General features: G+C 36.0%; 1 protein-coding gene across 1 annotated transcript in view; it reads right to left on the reverse strand.

Annotated features, from left to right (window-relative positions):
* Nucleotides 1–18,436, reverse strand: part of ptprma (protein tyrosine phosphatase receptor type Ma) — a 796,186-nt gene that overhangs the window by 276,748 nt on the left and 501,002 nt on the right. Inside the window, exon 11 of the mRNA XM_051929399.1 lies at nucleotides 17,899–18,002. Within this exon, the coding sequence (XP_051785359.1) occupies nucleotides 17,899–18,002 (104 nt within the window). The remainder of the gene's footprint in view (nucleotides 1–17,898; nucleotides 18,003–18,436) is intronic.

An 18,436-nucleotide genomic window follows, 5' to 3' on the forward strand; every position in this document is an offset into this window, starting at 1 on the left:
CCGTAATATACCTTTAATTTTCTCTGGTGGTAATACAGGCGTGCGTGTCGGTAATATGCCTTTAATCTCCTCTGACAGTAATACTGGCTTGTATGTGGCTGTAATATGCGTCAGTATTGTGTACCTTTAATTTCCTCTCGCAGTAATACTCGTTTATATTTCCGTAAAACGCCTCTAACTTTCTCTGACAGTAATATTGCGCATCGCACCGTGCCCCTCGCATGCGCACTTCACCAGAAGACACACACACACGGACACCTGGACGCACACAGGGATTTTATTAAAGAGGATAATAGTATTTGTTACAGTGCGGCCCGCTGGCGCACGTATGGCAGTCAAAGCAGCCCACCAATGGTAGTGAGTTTGACATGCCTGAGGTAGATGGTAACATGTCCTTACCAGGAACTTGCTCATAAAAAAAGTTTAGATTAAATCCATAAAGTTACAGTGAAATAGCTACAGTTAAATGTGTTCAGTTGATCACTTGTCTTATAAATGGTTTGCTACAATCTCTGAAAAGAATAAAAAAAAAACATAAATTACGGCTTTGTGTCCATACACAGCCAATTCCACCATCAAATTATTTACACTGGAGGGGGTGTAATGAAGAGGGTCAGTAGCATTAAATGTCTCAGAGTGACCACCAGCTGCTGACCTTAAGTGTTCACAACATCCCTCCACTATCACAAAGAAGGCTCAGCACCTCCTTTACTTTCCGAGATGTCCGTGCTCACAAACTTCTAAGGCTGCACTGCGGAGTCCTTTCTCACTCGTTATATAACATCTTGTTATGTCACCTCCTCAGCTCAAGACCACAGTGTACATCAGAGGGTGGAGAAGTAGGCACAGAATGTTACCAGCACATAGCTTCCTTCTGTTCAAGACATATATAACACATGTCTGTTTAGAAAGTTAACATTTTATTAAATAATTCAAGTTATCCTAAACAGATACTTTTCTCACTCCTCCTTTCTGGCTAATGGTTCAGAACCATTAGCACTCACACCACTAGATTTAGGGACAAGTTTTGTGATTTTATATTATTTACAGGTTGATTGCTGTAACAGAAAGGGTGCCAGTTCAATTACACACTCTGCCTTATTTTGTTACCCTAAAGACCTTGCCTGTATTTCAATGTATTTTTTTATTATATGCAGCCTTGGGTGTTCCAAGTATTTATTATCTTATAAATGTTTACCTACATGGGAGGCATTGCAGAATAATGAAAATCTTGGCTGTAAATTTTCCAATCCCTTGTCTCTTTATATATGAAAACTCATGGAATGCATGTCTCACAGAGAGCTCTATCAATATGGTGACTAATGCAGGCTAGATTTTAAATGTCTCTGTATTCCATTCTGTTGAAGATGAGGATAATAAAGTAATACAAGATAATACTATGAAGGATCTATGTGCCAGCTCTCAGTAATGCTGATTGACAAAAGATGTGTTGTTAATGTAACTGTGAGATTTATTTGTTATTATAGGGGTAAAAACCTCTGATTCCATTAAAAGAAAAAGAAACAAACAACACATCCATGAATACAAATTAAAAAGACTCGAAAGTATATTTCTTTTTTTAAAAAAGTTATTGTGGTAAAATCCCATCACGTACAGTATGCAATTCATGTCTTTGCATTTACCGTTCAGTACATTCAATCCCATAACTACTCTATGCGATTGTGGGGAAAAGTCTGTTTTGCAATTTGTGCAATGCAAATTACTTCAAATATTTTAACTAGGCATGTAACCTTGGGAGTCATTTTATCTGAGATATAAAGTTGAAAGGCAAGCCATCAACTTTATGTAATTCTGCTTTCCTTTAGACTTAGAGAAAAGGATGTAGGTGATGCGTAATCATAAAAAAAATCTTTCAGGAAGATACAATTTCATAGAAGGCAAAAATGTATGAGAAAGTTCATATGAGGTGTCTAAAAATCCAAATCCTTACATCATGCAGTGAATGAAGACTCAGGCTTCATCAATCCATGGAAGAAAAGTTTATCTAAACTAAGCATGCAACAAATACAGCTCGAGCATGACCAGTTTACTGCAGAAAGGTGCCTTCCTTATAATAATAATAATAATAATACATTTTATTTTAATAGTGCCTTTCCCATGTTCAATTGTATATTTAAATGTACTTCACATTTCAAGGACAATACAAGAGTAGCTAAAGAACCACTTCCACAAATGACTGTCTAAATTAACTTGCATTATATGGAAGGTAGATGGCATTATTCCTAGTGCTGATCTCCTTTCCTATTAGTATTGACACTTGCTATTAATTTTGTCACATACATATTTACAGAAAGTTCTTTTCTGCTGTTATTTACAATAACTTCATGTCATCATCAAAAATCAAGAAATCAAAATTCAGAGAAGGTAGATGAGCGTCCAATGCTAAACACACAATACTTTGGCTCATCACATGGCATTTTAGGTCAGCTTTGGTGGTACGGTAGTAAGCTGTGCTTTAGTGAGGATATTTAAAACTTATGTTTTTAAAATTCTTTAAAGTTGTTCATTGTCCTTGCTCGTGTGTTATATGACCCTAGAAATATACTCCTAAATCAGAGCTAAAATTTAAACAAACATGTTTAAAAAGAATAGACACGCAATTCATATATACATAATATCTTTCTAACAAACTCTTACAATCCAAATTAATTTATTACTATATCTCCCTCCCATCTTTTCATTCATTTTCTAGATCTCCACATTTTATGAGAAGGTCAGAGGAGTTGAGATCTATCCTAAAATAACAAAAAAAAACACTTTTTTTTTTTTTGTAAACACATTTATTTCAAACAGGGGGTGACAATTTGATAGTAAGACTGTGAATCAACATTAAAGGTCTCAAAGCGTTACTTGCTCTGTTTAAAAACTATTTCAAAACTACACAGCCAGTTCCAAATATTATGGATATTGTAAAAAAAAAAAAGTTTCATTTGCTTTAATAGTGAGCAGGGCCTGTGCACTGCTAGATGTCATTTGAAGAGTATATAATCAACTTATGTCCAGTTTATCAGCTTTCTGATTTGTAATGTAAATATATTTAGTATACAGTTACCACAAATTAAGCAAAGTATCTGGTTTAGTATTTACTCTGAAATAAAAGGGCAATCAGCTCTGCATTGCTATCTGCTTAGCATCTTCTGTAAACACATAACGGTATTCTCTTGCCAGCAACATTTAAGGTTACTTAAGTAAATAAAATAGCCAATAAAGCTATGTTACCTTTGCACCAACAGAATAACTGCATTTATAATGTTAACATACTTCATATTAAAACAAAGGGAAAAATCTCCCTCCTCCACTCAAACAAGCTATTAAAAAGGCCCCAGCTGGGAAAAATAAAGCAAATGTGTGCTGCTCTAGAAAGCCTGCAACCTGAACTGACACCAATTAGGTCTCCTGATACTCTGCTGCCAGATATATTTCAGAGCCAAGTCACGTGACGGCAACCAATTACTGGAGTTTGACTTGGCATTGACTGAATTGTGACCTGAAACCTAGATTTATTTTTCATGGAGTCTGATAGAAAGGAACTCGTTTCCAATTTGACCAGATGAAGGAACTGTACTGAAAGCATTTAAATCTCATTTGTCTGTCTTTTAATGCTAATAATCTTACCTCCCAGGCATCACGCTGCTATCGATCCTCAGGACTTACACCACTTGCCTCCCTGGGGAGACCTCAGTGGCCCTATGTCTAACTGATTTAAAATGGCTGTCAAGGTAGGCTTTCCCTGAGCTAGCATGTCCACAACTGGAAGGCAATGAATTCCTAGTCTCCAGGGAATGTGAACAGGGAATATACTGCTGCAGAAATAATTAATATAGACATAAAAGGATTGAGCTATGGGTTTCTTCTTACCTCTTCAGCAAATGTTGCCCTTTAAAGGTGAAAAACATAGCAACTGGAGTCTTGAAAAGTAAAATTTCTTAAAACCAAATGCTTAACTTCATTATTTATTCAATATTTCAACAATGGTTGGTTTCAATTGGTTAATTCTATGCTTCCACTGTTTTAAAATATCAAACATATAATATCTTACAAAAAAAACTATGGTAATCTACTCATCCATCAAATTTCTTACCATATCTTTCCAGTACAGTATCACCTGGAGTCACTGTGTATCCTGAAGGAACCAATGTGGAGCACACTCACATATGGATCGGCAATGACCAATTTAAAGTCAAAAAATCTTACAGCACATTTTTTTACTATAGGAGGAAACCAAGCAAACTTTGAATAAAGCAAAAAAGGGATAAATATATAGGGCTCATGCAACATTCAGGTCTCAAGATATTATGAGGTGAAAATGCTACATAATGTCAGTCCTGTATATTATAATATTCTGATAAAAACGTAAAAATGTACAATTAATATTGAAGAACAACAGTGACCCATCTGATGGTCTTATCTAGGTTAACCCATTAAGGTGCAAGATACAGTGCATCCGGAAAGTATTCACAGCGCATCACTTTTTCCACATTTTGTTATGTTACAGCCTTATTCCAAAATGGACTAAATTAATTTTTTTCCTCAGAATTCTACACACAACACCCCATAATGACAACGTGAAAAAGGTTTACTTGAGGTTTTTGCAAATGTATTAAAAATAAAAAACTGAGAAATCACATGTACATAAGTATTCACAGCCTTTGCTCAATACTTTGTTGATGCACCTTTGGCAGCAATTACAGCCTCAAGTCTTTATGAATATAATGCCACAAGCTTGGCACACCTGTCCTTGGCCAGTTTCGCCCATTCCTCTTTGCAGCACCTCTCAAGCTCCATCAGGTTGGATGGGAAGCGTCGGTGCACAGCCATTTTAAGATCTCTCCAGAGATGTTCAATCGGATTCAAGTCTGGGCTCTGGCTGGGCCACTCAAGGACATTCACAGAGTTGTCCTGAAGCCACTCCTTTGATATGTTGGCTGTGTGCTTAGGGTTGTTGTCCTGCTGAAATATGAACCGTCACCCCAGTCTGAGGTCAAGAGCGCTCTGGTGCAGGTTTTCATCCAGGATGTCTCTGTACATTGCTGCAGTCATCTTTCCCTTTATCCTGACTAGTCTCCCAGTCCCTGCCGCTGGAAAACATCTCCACAGCATGATGCTGCCACCACCATGCTTCACTGTAGGGATGGTATTGGCCTGGTGATGAGCGGTGCCTGATTTCCTCCAAATGTGATGCCTGGCATTCACACCAAAGAGTTCAATCTTTGTCTCATCAGACCAGAGAATTTTCTTTCTCATGGTCTGAGAGTCCTTCAGGTGCCTTTTGGCAAACTCCAGGCGGGCTGCCATGTGCCTTTTACTAAGGAGTGGCTTCCGTCTGGCCACTCTACCATACAGGCCTGATTGGTGGATTGCTGCAGAGATGGTTGTCCTTCTGGAAAGTTCTCCTCTCTCCACAGAGGACCTCTGGAGCTCTGACAGAGTGACCATCAGGTTCTTGGTCACCTCCCTCACTAAGGCCCTTCTCTCCCAATCGCTCAGTTTAGATGGCCGGCCAGCTCTAGGAAGAGTCCTGGTGGTTTCGAACTTCTTCCACTTACGGATGATGGAGGCCACTGTGCTCATTGAGACCTTCAGCAGAAATTTTTCTGTAACCTTCCCCAGATTTGTGCCTCAAGACAATCCTGTCTTGGAGGTCTACAGACAATTTCTTTGACTTCATGCTTGGTTTGTGCTCTGACATGAACTGTCAACTGTGGGACCTTATATAGACAGGTGTGTGCCTTTCCAAATCATGTCCAATCAACTGAATTTACCACAGGTGGACTCCAATTACGCTGCAGAAACATCTCAAGGATGATCAGGGGAAACAGGATGCACCTGAGCTCAATTTTGAGCTTCATTGCAAAGGCTGTGAATACTTATGTACATGTGCTTTCTCAATTTTTTTATTTTTAATAAATTTGCAAAAATCTCAAGTAAACTTTTTTCACGTTGTCATTATGGGGTGTTGTGTGTAGAATTCTGAGGAAAAAAATGAATTTAATCCATTTTGGAATTAGGCTGTAACATAACAAAATGTGGAAAAAGTGATGCACTGTGAATACTTTCCGGATGCACTGTATATGGAATGGAAAAGAAAAAAAAATATTGAAGTACCTGTGAAGCAAGAATAATGTTTAAACATAGTCTTCTACCCAGCCAAAAATTAATTCATACAGTTAGGTCCATAAATATTTGGACAGAGACAACTTTTTTCTAATTAGCATCAAATTCATATTATTAGCACATTTTTGTTCTCTTACTAACAGAGTTATCAAGAGTGTCATCTACAGTTAGGTCCATAAATGTTTGGACAGAGACAACTTTTTTTCTAATTTTGGTTCTGTACATTACCACAATTAATTTTAAATGAAACAACTCTGATGCAGTTGAAGTGCAGACTTTCAGCTTTAATTCAGTGGGGTGAACAAAACGATTGCATAAAAATGTGAGGCAACTAAAGCATTTTTTTAACACAATCCCTTCATTTCAGGGGCTCAAAAGTAATTGGACAAATTAAATAACTGGAAATAAAATGTTAATTTCTAATACTTGGTTGAAAACCCTTTGCTGGCAATGACAGCCTGAAGTCTTGAACTCATGGACATCACCAGATGCTGGGTTTCCTCCTTTTTAATGCTCTGCCAGGCCTTTACTACTGCAGATTTCAGTTGCTGTTTGTTTATGGGCCTTTCTGTCTGAAGTTTAGTCTTCAACAAGTGAAATGCATGCTCAGTTGGGTTAAGATCAGGTGACTGACTTGGCCATTCAAGAATTTTCCACTTCTTTGCTTTAATAAACTCCTGGGTTGCTTTGGCTGTATGTTTTAGGTCATTGTCCATCTGTATCATGAAACGCCACCCAATCAATTTGACTGCATTTAGCTGGATTTGAGCAGACAGTATGTCTCTGAACAGCTCAGAATTCATTCAGCTACTTCTGTCCTATGTCACATCATCAATAAACACTACTGTCCCAGTGCCACTGGCAGCCATGCATGCCCAAGCCATCACACTGCCTCCACCGTGTTTTACAGATGATGTGGTATGCTTTGGATAATGAGCTGTTCCACGCCTTCTCCATACTTTTTTCTTGCCATCATTCTGGTAGAGGTTGATCTTGGTTTCATCTGTCCAAAGAATGTTTTTCCAGAACTGTGCTGGCTTTTTTAGATGTTCTTTAGCAAAGTCCAATCTAGCCTTTCTATTCTTGAGGCTTATGAGTGGATTGCACCTTGCAGTGCACCCTCTGTATTTACTTTCATGCAGTCTTCTCTTTATGGTAGACTTGGATATCGATACGCCTACTACCTGGAGAGTGTAGTTCACTTGATTGGCTGTTGTGAAGGGGTTTCTCTTCACCATGGAAATGATTCTGCGATCATCCACCACTGTTGTCTTCCGTGGATGTCCAGGTCTTTTTGTGTTGCTGAGTTCACCAGTGCTTGCTTTCTTTCTCAGGATGTACCAAACTGTAGATTTTGCCACTCGTAATATTGTAGCAATTTCTCGGATGGGTTTTTTCTGTTTTCGCAGCTTAAAGATGGCTTCTTTCACCTGCATGGAGAGCTCCTTTGACCGCATGTTGTCTGTTCACAGCAAAATCTTCCACATGCAAGCACCACACCTCAAATCAACTCCAGACCTTTTATCTGCTTAATTGATAATGACATAATGATGGACTTGCCCACACCTGCCCATGAAATAGACTTTGAGTCAATTGTCCAATTACTTTTGAGCCCCTGAAAAGAAGGGATTGTGTTAAAAATATGCCTTAGTTGCCTCACATTTTTATGCAATCGTTTTGTTCACCCCACTGAATTAAAGCTGAAAGTCTGCACTTCAACTGCATCTGAGTTGTTTCATTTAAAATTCATTGTGGTAATGTACAGAACCAAAATTCGAAAAAAAGTTGTCTCTGTCCAAATATTTATGGACCTAACTGTACATGTGTCTTTAAAAAATACATTTTTACAAGATTTAACATTTTGTAATTCAATTCATACTTTGCTATGAGTTAACACTTATGTTATATGTTATGAGTTTATAGTTCATGTATTGAGCTGCTTTATATAATTTTTTTTTCTTTAATCAACTATACACTAATTAAATGATTTTTAAGTTTAAATGTAGAATTCTGAGAGCAAACTGGAGTTTACAGGGATACAATATAACTTCTCACACTTCTAAATAACATCAGCACTGAAAATGCAAGACATTTCTTCAAGCTCAGCAGAAAAAAATATCAATCAATTACACAGGAGAAAAAAGTAACTATGGGAGCATTTAAGATGGAAAATGATAAGGATTTATTTTTGCAGATTGTGAAACAACTTTCACAACAAGTTAAAGGTGACCCATTGTTGAATTTAAGGAATTAAGTTGATGATTATTATTGATCACACATTACACTGCTGAAAATGAATCCAATCTTGAGAAATAAAGTAACACTTCTGAAACAATACAATGTGAATATGAGTTATTTATTTAAAATATGTGTTATAGAATGACCATTCTCTCTTGCAGTTGTTCCTTCTTTCCTGCCATATCACAAAGATAATGTGTGTTAGAAAATGAGCCAAGATTAAGTGACTGTGTCTTGTAATGAGCTGCCAAGTCTTGCTAGGCTGGTTCCTGCTTTCTACCAGATACTGCCGAGATTGATTCTGGCTATCATGAACCTGAACTTTATTAGGCAGCTTTCAAAATGAATGGCATCTATGTAACAAACAAAGTTGAATGACAGCTAATACAAACAGTTAATAAAAGGATCAATGGCTATAACATATAAATGCATAGAGACACACAAAGTACACTGCCCCAATTTGCTTTTCATCCTTGTGTTATCAAAGGTCGTATCACAGAGCAAACCTGAGAGAAACAAGAGTGGAATTCCAGATACCTCAAGGTGTGCTCTGTCTCTCAATTTCTTCTTTTTAGGTGAGGACTGTAAGTTATCTCAAAAGGACAAGCCTCATAATGGTGCTGGAGACAGAGCTTGGGAGCAGATACTATTACAAGAGGTCAGACTAATCTTCAGTAGACCTTCCTATTTAGGTCACATGATCAAGAATCTTGCTAAAACGAGGAGATGCTCAAGAAGTTGCTCATTCATGTGCCTAAATGCACAAAAGTGACCTTAATTATGATAAATGGGGAAGCTTTCTGAAACTGGAATAAGAAAGGGCATGCTTTAGGAAAAACCTGCTTATGAGTCTTGGATAAGTTTAACCAATCCTGGAACTGTTATCTTGAAAGAGATCAGGACTGAAACGTATTGTGTTGTCCTTGGTAAAACTTTGTTTTTACTATTTGATTACTAAAAAAAAATATTTTGTTTTAGGGAGTAAAACTCTGATTGCCTTAGAAGAAATGCTGCCTTTACTTTGTACTTGCTTTTTACTGGTTATTTTTTTTATTTTCCAGGATGTAAAATCTATTGCATGAGTTTGTGTTCTGCTTTGATAAGTGCTCTACTGATGCCACAACATACATACACATACTGTATACATACACCCACATTGTTACATACATATCTATTTCTAACCATCTGTCTTCTGAAAACACACAGTCCATTATGGGGACTTCAGCAGATTATAGCACTGATAGAACAATATGCCACTGCAGGATAGTCTTACTCATTTACACTCAATCAGTGCTAAGTTAAAATCAAAATCCCAAAAAGAATTTATTTGAAATGTGTGAAATACCCTGAGTGTTCATAACAGGAAATATGGTCACATCCGCACACAAAGAGATCAGACTAGGAATCCAATGAATGTCCCTACACTTGGCTGGCAGCAGTCTTAACTATTACTTTACAATGTTGTTCAACATATGCCTAAAAATATATACAGTAACAGATACATTTAAATCTTCGCAATGTGTAGTACTCTAAGCATGACTTCTGTTTATTTTTGTTATTTTTATTACAAATAAGTTGGCTGTACATTAGTTATTTATCTCATTTGTCTCAACTCGATGAAAAACATTTTGTAAAAATATTAATATCTAACTTTTACTATAAAAAATAGCTCCCTCATTTTTAAGATAAACAACACAACCATGTAAAACTAGTTCAGTCTGTTTCTGTTGACAAAGTGAAAGACTATTTGAGGTTATATGTTAATGTTTCACAATGGAGCTGCATTCAGTTTTCATTTTCAGTGTACTGTATGTAGTGCATCATTAATTCTAATGGCTCCTTTTTAATGAAACATCTACATTCCATAATTGAGAGCAGACCAAACGGGATGGTTGATCAATAGCAAGGCTAATTAGCTTATATAACTTCTAGCTAGCCATAAATGGATACAATAAAATGTATTGGTAAGTTGGTAAACTTATAAATAAAAGGATTATACTTTGTAACAAATGACAGTATCTCATCTTCATGGTTAAATTAGTCATTAATTGAACTATTTGGTTTACTGAAGTAATTAACAGTGTTGGAAAACAAGTTTAAAGTAAGCATATTATTTGATCTGAATATTATTTTAATAGGGTAAGTAGGTTGGGAGCATGTGCTGACAGCATGGTACTGCACCCACCATACAACGAACACCTGGATTGGCACCTGAGTGCAACAGGTGACACCTCAGCACCACACTGGAACAGTGTAAGGTTTTTACGGTGGCTGGAGTGCCAGTCCTGGAAAAAAAAACAAATTTTCTCTACAAGTTTGAGGGCCTGCTTGCAGGGCTGGATACGGATTAACGTTATACCCAGGATGAACCAATTGCAGGTTAAGGGCATTGTAGATACAACAGAATTGTTAACAATAAACTGTTTAAAATTTTAAGTACCCATGGTATATATAGCATTCCCTTCCTAAAGAAACTTTTACAGAAATTTACAGAATAGGAAGCAGTATGGTGTAGTGGTAAAATCTTTGGATTTTGGGCTTCAAATCCTGAGGTTGTGAGTTCAAATAATAAGAGCAGAAAATGGATATTTTCTAACAACTGAAAAATATAGGCTGGCCCAGTGCTCACGAAAAGGTCCTTTTTTAGGCTGCCAGGAAATACCAAAAAAAATCACACTTTAGGCCGTTTCGGCGTGCCTCGTAGACTGAACAATAAAATCTCTCAGAAGAGAGCTTTAGTCTGTTGTAGGGAATGTGTAATGAGAAGAGCTTTCTGCCTTTGCTAAATGCAATGTAAACTTTTTTTTTTAGACAGATCCTAATTTCAAGCTTTCCTCTTTTGTTTTCCTGTACAGCTTGTGAACACTGGGCTTACAGCTGCTTCTCCTGGCAGTTTTACTTGTATTGATTCCAAAATGTACAATGCAAGGTAATACATAATGACCAAAAGCTGAGTAGTAAATCTATTTTGAGAAAGACAAATGATTCCTAAAAATGTGTAAGCATGTGTTTGAGTACCAAATGACCTTTGCATTTAATTTTCTAAAATATGATAATATTCACTTTTTAAAAATAATTTACTTTAGTTGAATTTTTTAAACCTGTTGTAACAGAGCAGTATAGTTTATAACACTGTAATAATATTGGTTTGACAGCAATGAATGTAGTGGTGGATGCCTGTTAGGCCCATAGATGACTCTAAATTAGTCATGTTTGATAAAGTTTCACTATGTGTGTGTGTATACAGGGATGTACTGCCACCCAATCCAAGTCTGGTTCTTACCCTATGTCTAGTGCTGCCTAGATTAGCTCTGACTCTTCATTACCCTGAACTAATTAAGGCTGGTTTGAAGATGAATGGAGAGATGCAAGAATACAGTCTGTGTGATTAGTTCATAGCTGCTGAGCCCTGGGTTCAAATCGTGGTGTAGTCACTGCTTGTGTCAAAAACTGTACATTATACTTTTTGTGCTCACCTCTCTGTTGCCTGTGTGATCACATAATGTGACACACCTGTTTCTCACTGTTTTTTTAGCCTAAAAATGCAAAATATGCATTTCTGTTTTGTAAAATGAAATATATACTTTTGTGGCTGGCTTTTGAAGAGGTCTGATAAAAGTGCTCCTTGGGTTTGAAGGCTACACAGTCTGGGCGGAGGTATCTCCTACGCCAGCGATTAAACTACACTGCTGACAGTTCCTCTTTTGGGTTCTCCACATCCACAATATAGAAACTATGAATCACTTGTACATTTTCTGAGGTCATGTAAAGAAATTTCTAGTAAATGGGTAGAACATCTCCTGGTGTCACTGGACAAAATATTACATAAAATGTACACTCACATTATTATCTACATCACATGTGTGAGGCCATTAATTGTTGTTTGGGTCAGGAATTTCCTATACTTCTGTAGAGGTAATTGTTCCATCACAGCAGAATACGCATCCTATGTGGACTTGATAATAGCTAGTCTCTCTATTATTAAAAAAAAATCTTAGAAGGAGACAAGATGTGATTTTCTCGGAGAGACACTTATATGTCCCGCGAGACGAGTCCATGCCTGGGGCCGGAAATAAAGGACAAAGAGTAGATGACAAAAGTAGAACGTCATAAAGAATTAAAAAATGCTGGTGCGGTATACTGCAGATCAGGTTAGAGATAATAGAAGTACGAAAATTTGAAAGTCTCAAAGAAAAGGTTGGAAAGATCACATTAGCTCAAACAAAAGGAAATTATTACTCGGTGAAATAACGGAACAGCGAAAAGAGATTGAATATATTGTTCGGATTTAAACTTTAAGTCAGAGACTTGTAGATCGTCTAATTCGGGTTGCCAGCGAGAATTAAAAGATTCCAAAAATGGCACGGAATGAAGTCCCGTGAGACGGAGACTTTTAACATGAGATTCTTTCAAGTCACACCCTTCTTACAACTATTTTCAAACAAGACCAGACACACTTCCTGCGCTCTCAGTTCTTATAAATTTTATCAGGACAATAATTTTATACGTTCTAGATGACACGTCAACAACTAAGTGAAGAAGAAAGAGCATGGACAAACATTCGAAAAAGTAATTTTATTTATTAGAGAGAAAGAAATGATATTCACTCACATGCAGTTATATGTTGTGTTGTCAAAAGTCCAAACACAGAATCAAAATTCAATGCGATCTTGAAGAAAAGTTAATTCCAAATATTGTTTCAAATAAAGTTTTAAAGTAAAATTTAAAATAATGCATATGTAACTATTCCCATGAAAATAACAATCTGTTAAAATTGAATATCTGGTTAACCAAACCTGGGGGTGGGCAAGCAAAGTGAGCAGGGGGCAGAGCCCACTAGTTATAGTTTATTAAGGCTAGCTAGTGGTGCCCCATGGCCTCATTCTTTTACTTAGACGTCAAGCATGTTAGAATAATGATGAACTGGATTGACACCTTCTAGAATCCTGGGAGACTGCTAAAGGTCGTGCTGTGAATTTCACAAGTTCTCTCTTTCATTCTGTCTCTCTCTTTTTCTGGGTGTTCCAGGAAGATTCCCTTCAGGAATGCACATTACAATGATCAGGCCTCTAACTAAACTGGAAAGCAGGGAAACTATTATTAGTGTGGGTTTTATTCTCTTACTTGCCCCTAGCAGGCCACACCCTTGTTCTGTACCACCAAAATGGCACCTCTATTCCAAGCATTCAGGTGGACATCCTTTAGAAAAATTAAATGAAAAGTTAATTGATATTAACTTTTAGTTATATAAAAATTAATATTACATTTCTAGTGATTACACGGTGAAAAATGTGTGAATTCACATCCCTTAGATACAAATTCAGAAAATCATCCCATTTGGCTTATATGAATTGTTGATTTTCTGTCTGTGTTTCATTTTCATATAGACAAAGCAAATATTAGATCTTGATAGGGTTCAGGTGGAGTTGGCAAACATTTTATTAACAGATTTGCAGCCAATAGCGAAGCAGTATAAACAAAACTTTTCTGCAAGTCATCAAGTCAACAAGAAAATAGCACAATATAACATCACTTCTTAATCAACTTAAGGATTGTTACCCCCGTTTTATCATATTGCTGTTAAATGTTGATCTACATTATGTATCACAGTCTTGGATTTCCCATCAAATTCACTTACATGTTACATGTGTAATTGCATGTTAATTAGTGAAATCCACCAACCAGTATAATTATTGTGTGGATTTTAAACTGTTAATGTCAAAAGTATGACTCTGTGTGTGTATATAATCCAAGACTAGCCTATATATTGATTTCCAGCTATATATAAAAAGAAAAGGGTGAAAATGCATATTCCTTATTTTTTTACATTATTAGCAAATCCATTTTAAAAAACAGGCTCCCTTAGGCCTGCACACAGAACAGATCTGCTACGTTGGAAGAACCATTCTTTTCTGGCACAGCAGGTTTGATGCTTAGACTGGTGTTAGCTGCTGGGCACTTGAGAGATTGCATTTCACATCACGGTGCAGGCCAGTAAATACATCAACGGCGCTTTCAAACTGAAAAGCCCTGAGCAAAATTAGAATATCCCTCAAATCCCTGTGTATATTTAAAAGGCTTAGAATACTGCAGTTTACCTACACTTTACTATACTAAAGTTGTTTTGAAAAAAAAAAGCCATGCCAGTACATTATAATCTCATTTAGCATTGACCTCTGATTAGACCAGCACTACTATGTGGTATCTGCTTCCATTATCTTACATTTTAGTAAAAGCAGAATACCATTTTATTTACTTTTTTTACTGTTTTGCATATACTGCTAATGGACATTGTTTAAATACTGGATATCACTAATTAATTGTAATATATTTTAAAATAGTAATATTCTTTTTACAAAAGTTACTAATAGGAATTGCTTAAAGTATCTTAGGTAAAATGCATCTTTTCCCTGACCTCAGACTTCTAGAATTTAAACTTTTCACTTTTGATGTGTTAAGAAAATACAGTCAACAGAATTTTGCCTCTCTTTGTAATGCAATGTTTTTGATGCTTCGATCAAAGCATGGATAAATAACTCATATTTTATAGTGAAGGCTTTCAAAATAGATTTATGACACAGTTTATACTGTCTGGCAATATGGCTGAGAACTGTAAGGCATGAGATTGCCAGTTGTAGTCCTGTGTCTGAGCCACTGTGCGATTTCAGTTTCAATTTATATTTGTAAAGTATATCTCTCTCACCGCACAGAGCAAAAGTCCAAAACTAAAATTAATAGCAAATTGCAACCCTGCTCAACATTTCAATCAATAACATGCAACAATTACTATCAAAGAAAGCATGCTGAGAGTTATTTAAATGTTTAAAAGAAAAGCAGTGAAAAGTTTTTGGCTTTCATTTAATAGTAGGTAAAGAGTGAGAATGGCAAGACTGATTAAAATGATTTGCATCATTATAGTAGCCTACCATCGACTCTAATTAATTCATTAATCACAAATCATATTTTAAGAGGCTACAAGAAAAACAAGAAAATTTCAACTGAAAAAAGAAAGTATAGAGCTTTAAATTTGAGAGGTCCCTAGACCTTCAAAAGGCTGCTTACAAATGTGAGGAATCAGTGTCAGAATTTAAAATGAACATAAAGACTTTTTGGCAAATCTTAGCTTACATCAAAAAGAACTACTACTGGTCTTGCAGTGATAATAAATTATGGACTTCTATTTTATTTAAAAGAGGAGATGCTTTGCCAAATGCAAATTTTAAGATTTTTTTAAAAATAAATGTGAAAAACACAACAGTAACATCTTTTTTGTATCAGCAATACCCCAGAATAAAATGCTAGTTTATTTTAGGGTATCATCAGACTCACTCACTCATTAAGGTCAAATTTACAGTTCATTCTTGAGATATGAGAACAAAAAAAACAAAACAGATTTGGATAGTGTGGCATACTGCAAATGTAATGTTACAGTATGCTGGAATATAACTACACATAATGCATTTGATGTTGATGGAGCTAGAACAAAATAATTATTTTTTGTATTTTTGGTATTTCAGCTGAAAACAGAAATAGAATAGAAATAGAACAGTAAAGAGCAGTTGCCTGTGTTAGACCAGCACAAAGCTTGCTTATTAAAATAAATAGTAAAATCTTTTAATGCACACAACTGTGTATTTGCTTAACAATACAGAATAGGATTATATCTAATACAGCACAAAAAGTCTGAAGCAGATTAGAACCAAAGCAAATATATTTAAAGCCAAATCCAAGTGTTAACTGTCAATAAATAAACATGATTTTTTACAGTATCAGAAAAGTGTTTAATTGAAACAGGTCTTTATTTTCTCACGTTAACTTGAGGTTACAAGTAAACCGCTGTATACAGTATATAAGAAAGGACTGTAACAATGAAAAAAATAAGGGAATCAAAATCTAATTACTTGAAAATAGCTCTTAACAAAAAAATTCTATATTTTACATTTCCTTTATTTAAATATGCCTGAGAGGAAAATTAAAATAGAAATTATATAAATATTAGCTATAAATGAAACCAACAATTCAGGGTGCTACAATATCTCTTGGCAGTGGCAGATGCAAACAAACATGGATGCCTATAGTCATACTTAGCAGACAAAGCAGAGGCATCACTCACCGTAAATAAATGGATCACAGAACTGAAATTAACCTGAACCCAAGCCATCATATCAATTTATGTCTAAACTCTGAAACGGTACTTTATAGTATAAAATTTGTTGCAACACTAAAACTCTACATCCCGTAACACATGTAAAATTTCCCTTGAGGAATAGCAAAGTTGCATTTCCAATACTGTGTTAATTCTAATGAGGGATACCAAAGAAATAGAAAGACAGTTTAGTGCCATCCACAAAATTCTGTTCTATCTTGCTTAAAATGTTAAGTGCAGTGGATTTAGTGCCACCTCTGTAGCTAAGAGCTGGCAAGATTAACCCCTTATGAAAGCTGAGCTAAATTGAGCTTACAAAATATTTAAAAGATTTACAGTAAACGGAAGTTTCATGCAACTTTGAAATACATTTTGCACAAAGAATTATTAACTACAACACCATCCCACAACTTGGTGTCCTGCTTCAAAGTAATACACCGCAACATTCTCATATAAATATGTACACTGGAGGTAACAAGATCTGTTGGCTAATGAAATGAGTGTCCTGTGGAGAATGCCGAACTCTATCTATGTCATAGGATGAGCAGCTCAACACAACAGGAAGAGGAAATACTAAACCACTGCTTCTCTGCATCAGAAAAAGCCTTCTGGAGGGTGTAGGGACACAGCCCACCAGAGAACACTTGGGGCCTGGAAATGGCTAGTAATTGCCAAAAGATGAACCAGAAGACTGTTGCTAAGCACTGAGTGGCTTATGTTGTTCTTCTCACTGCGCTACAAGCAGTACCCTAACCAAGAGTAAACATATGATAACTTGCAATAAACAAGTTCTGTTTAGAATTGCTAAAAAGAAAACTCTTTCATTAAAGCCTTCATCTGTCTACTGTAGAAATGGCACAGAGTAAACATAATTTAACTATCAAAGACTGAATTCACCCATTTCACATCAAACTTACCAATAAAGTAATTTTAATAAAGCCATTGAAGGCTTAGCCTGGAGGACCTTCTGTCATGATTACTGGTTGAGCATTAAAAGAATGGATTAATTTTCATTTTCCTCTGTTTGATAGTAAGCCACATGCCCAACTACAGGTTATTTATTACATGCAAAAAGGTTCTTTGACTGTTGTCTTTTTGGCAGTACTCTAATGTTGTTTATAATTCTGCATTAATGTCCTTTCTTAGGAAAATTTTAAAAAATGTAACCAGAATTAGTTTTGTTTTTCCTCCTTAATTAGTTAGTCTATGTCATTTAATAAAATTCACCAAACCACAGGAAAATGACATTCAGCTTTAAAGATTAGAATGTATAACAATGTTAGAAAGTAAAAGAACTAATCCTTCACTTATTCAGAGGGAACATAGCATAGTCAATACATTTTAAGTATAAAATTTAGTTTGAGGATGTATTTTCTCACCTGACGGGTGCCCCTCTGCTCTGCGCTGGCTTAAGAAGTACCGTCACACTGCTCTCAGTCTGATTCAAGGGTGTCTCTTGATCATAAGCAGGCATTGAGGGGGGCTAGAGGAAAAAGAAATTAAAAAAATTTGTACATCCATTGTCAAATACTCCATTTACTCTATTTTTACTCTGCTGGAACATAAAAGTTAACTCTAACACTTCCTAATTTTCTCATTATTGCAAAGACAGCAGAGCAATTCAGATTCCATTGTTACAATAATCAATTTCTTTTTAAACATATACTATACATGTATATACTCTCTCTCTCTTTCTATAAACAATACCGGCCACTTTATTAGGTACACCCTGCTACTACCGGGTTGAACTCCCTTTTGCTTTTAGAACTGCCATAATCATTTGTGGCATAGATTCAACAAGGTGCTGGGAATATTCCACAGGGATTTTGGTCCATATTGACATGATAGCATCACACAGCTGCTGCAAATTTGTTGGGTGCATATCCATGATGCGAATCTCCAGTTCCAACACATCCA

This window comes from Erpetoichthys calabaricus, chromosome 6 (genome assembly GCF_900747795.2).
Source record: "Erpetoichthys calabaricus chromosome 6, fErpCal1.3, whole genome shotgun sequence".
NCBI classification, from domain to species: domain Eukaryota; kingdom Metazoa; phylum Chordata; class Cladistia; order Polypteriformes; family Polypteridae; genus Erpetoichthys; species Erpetoichthys calabaricus.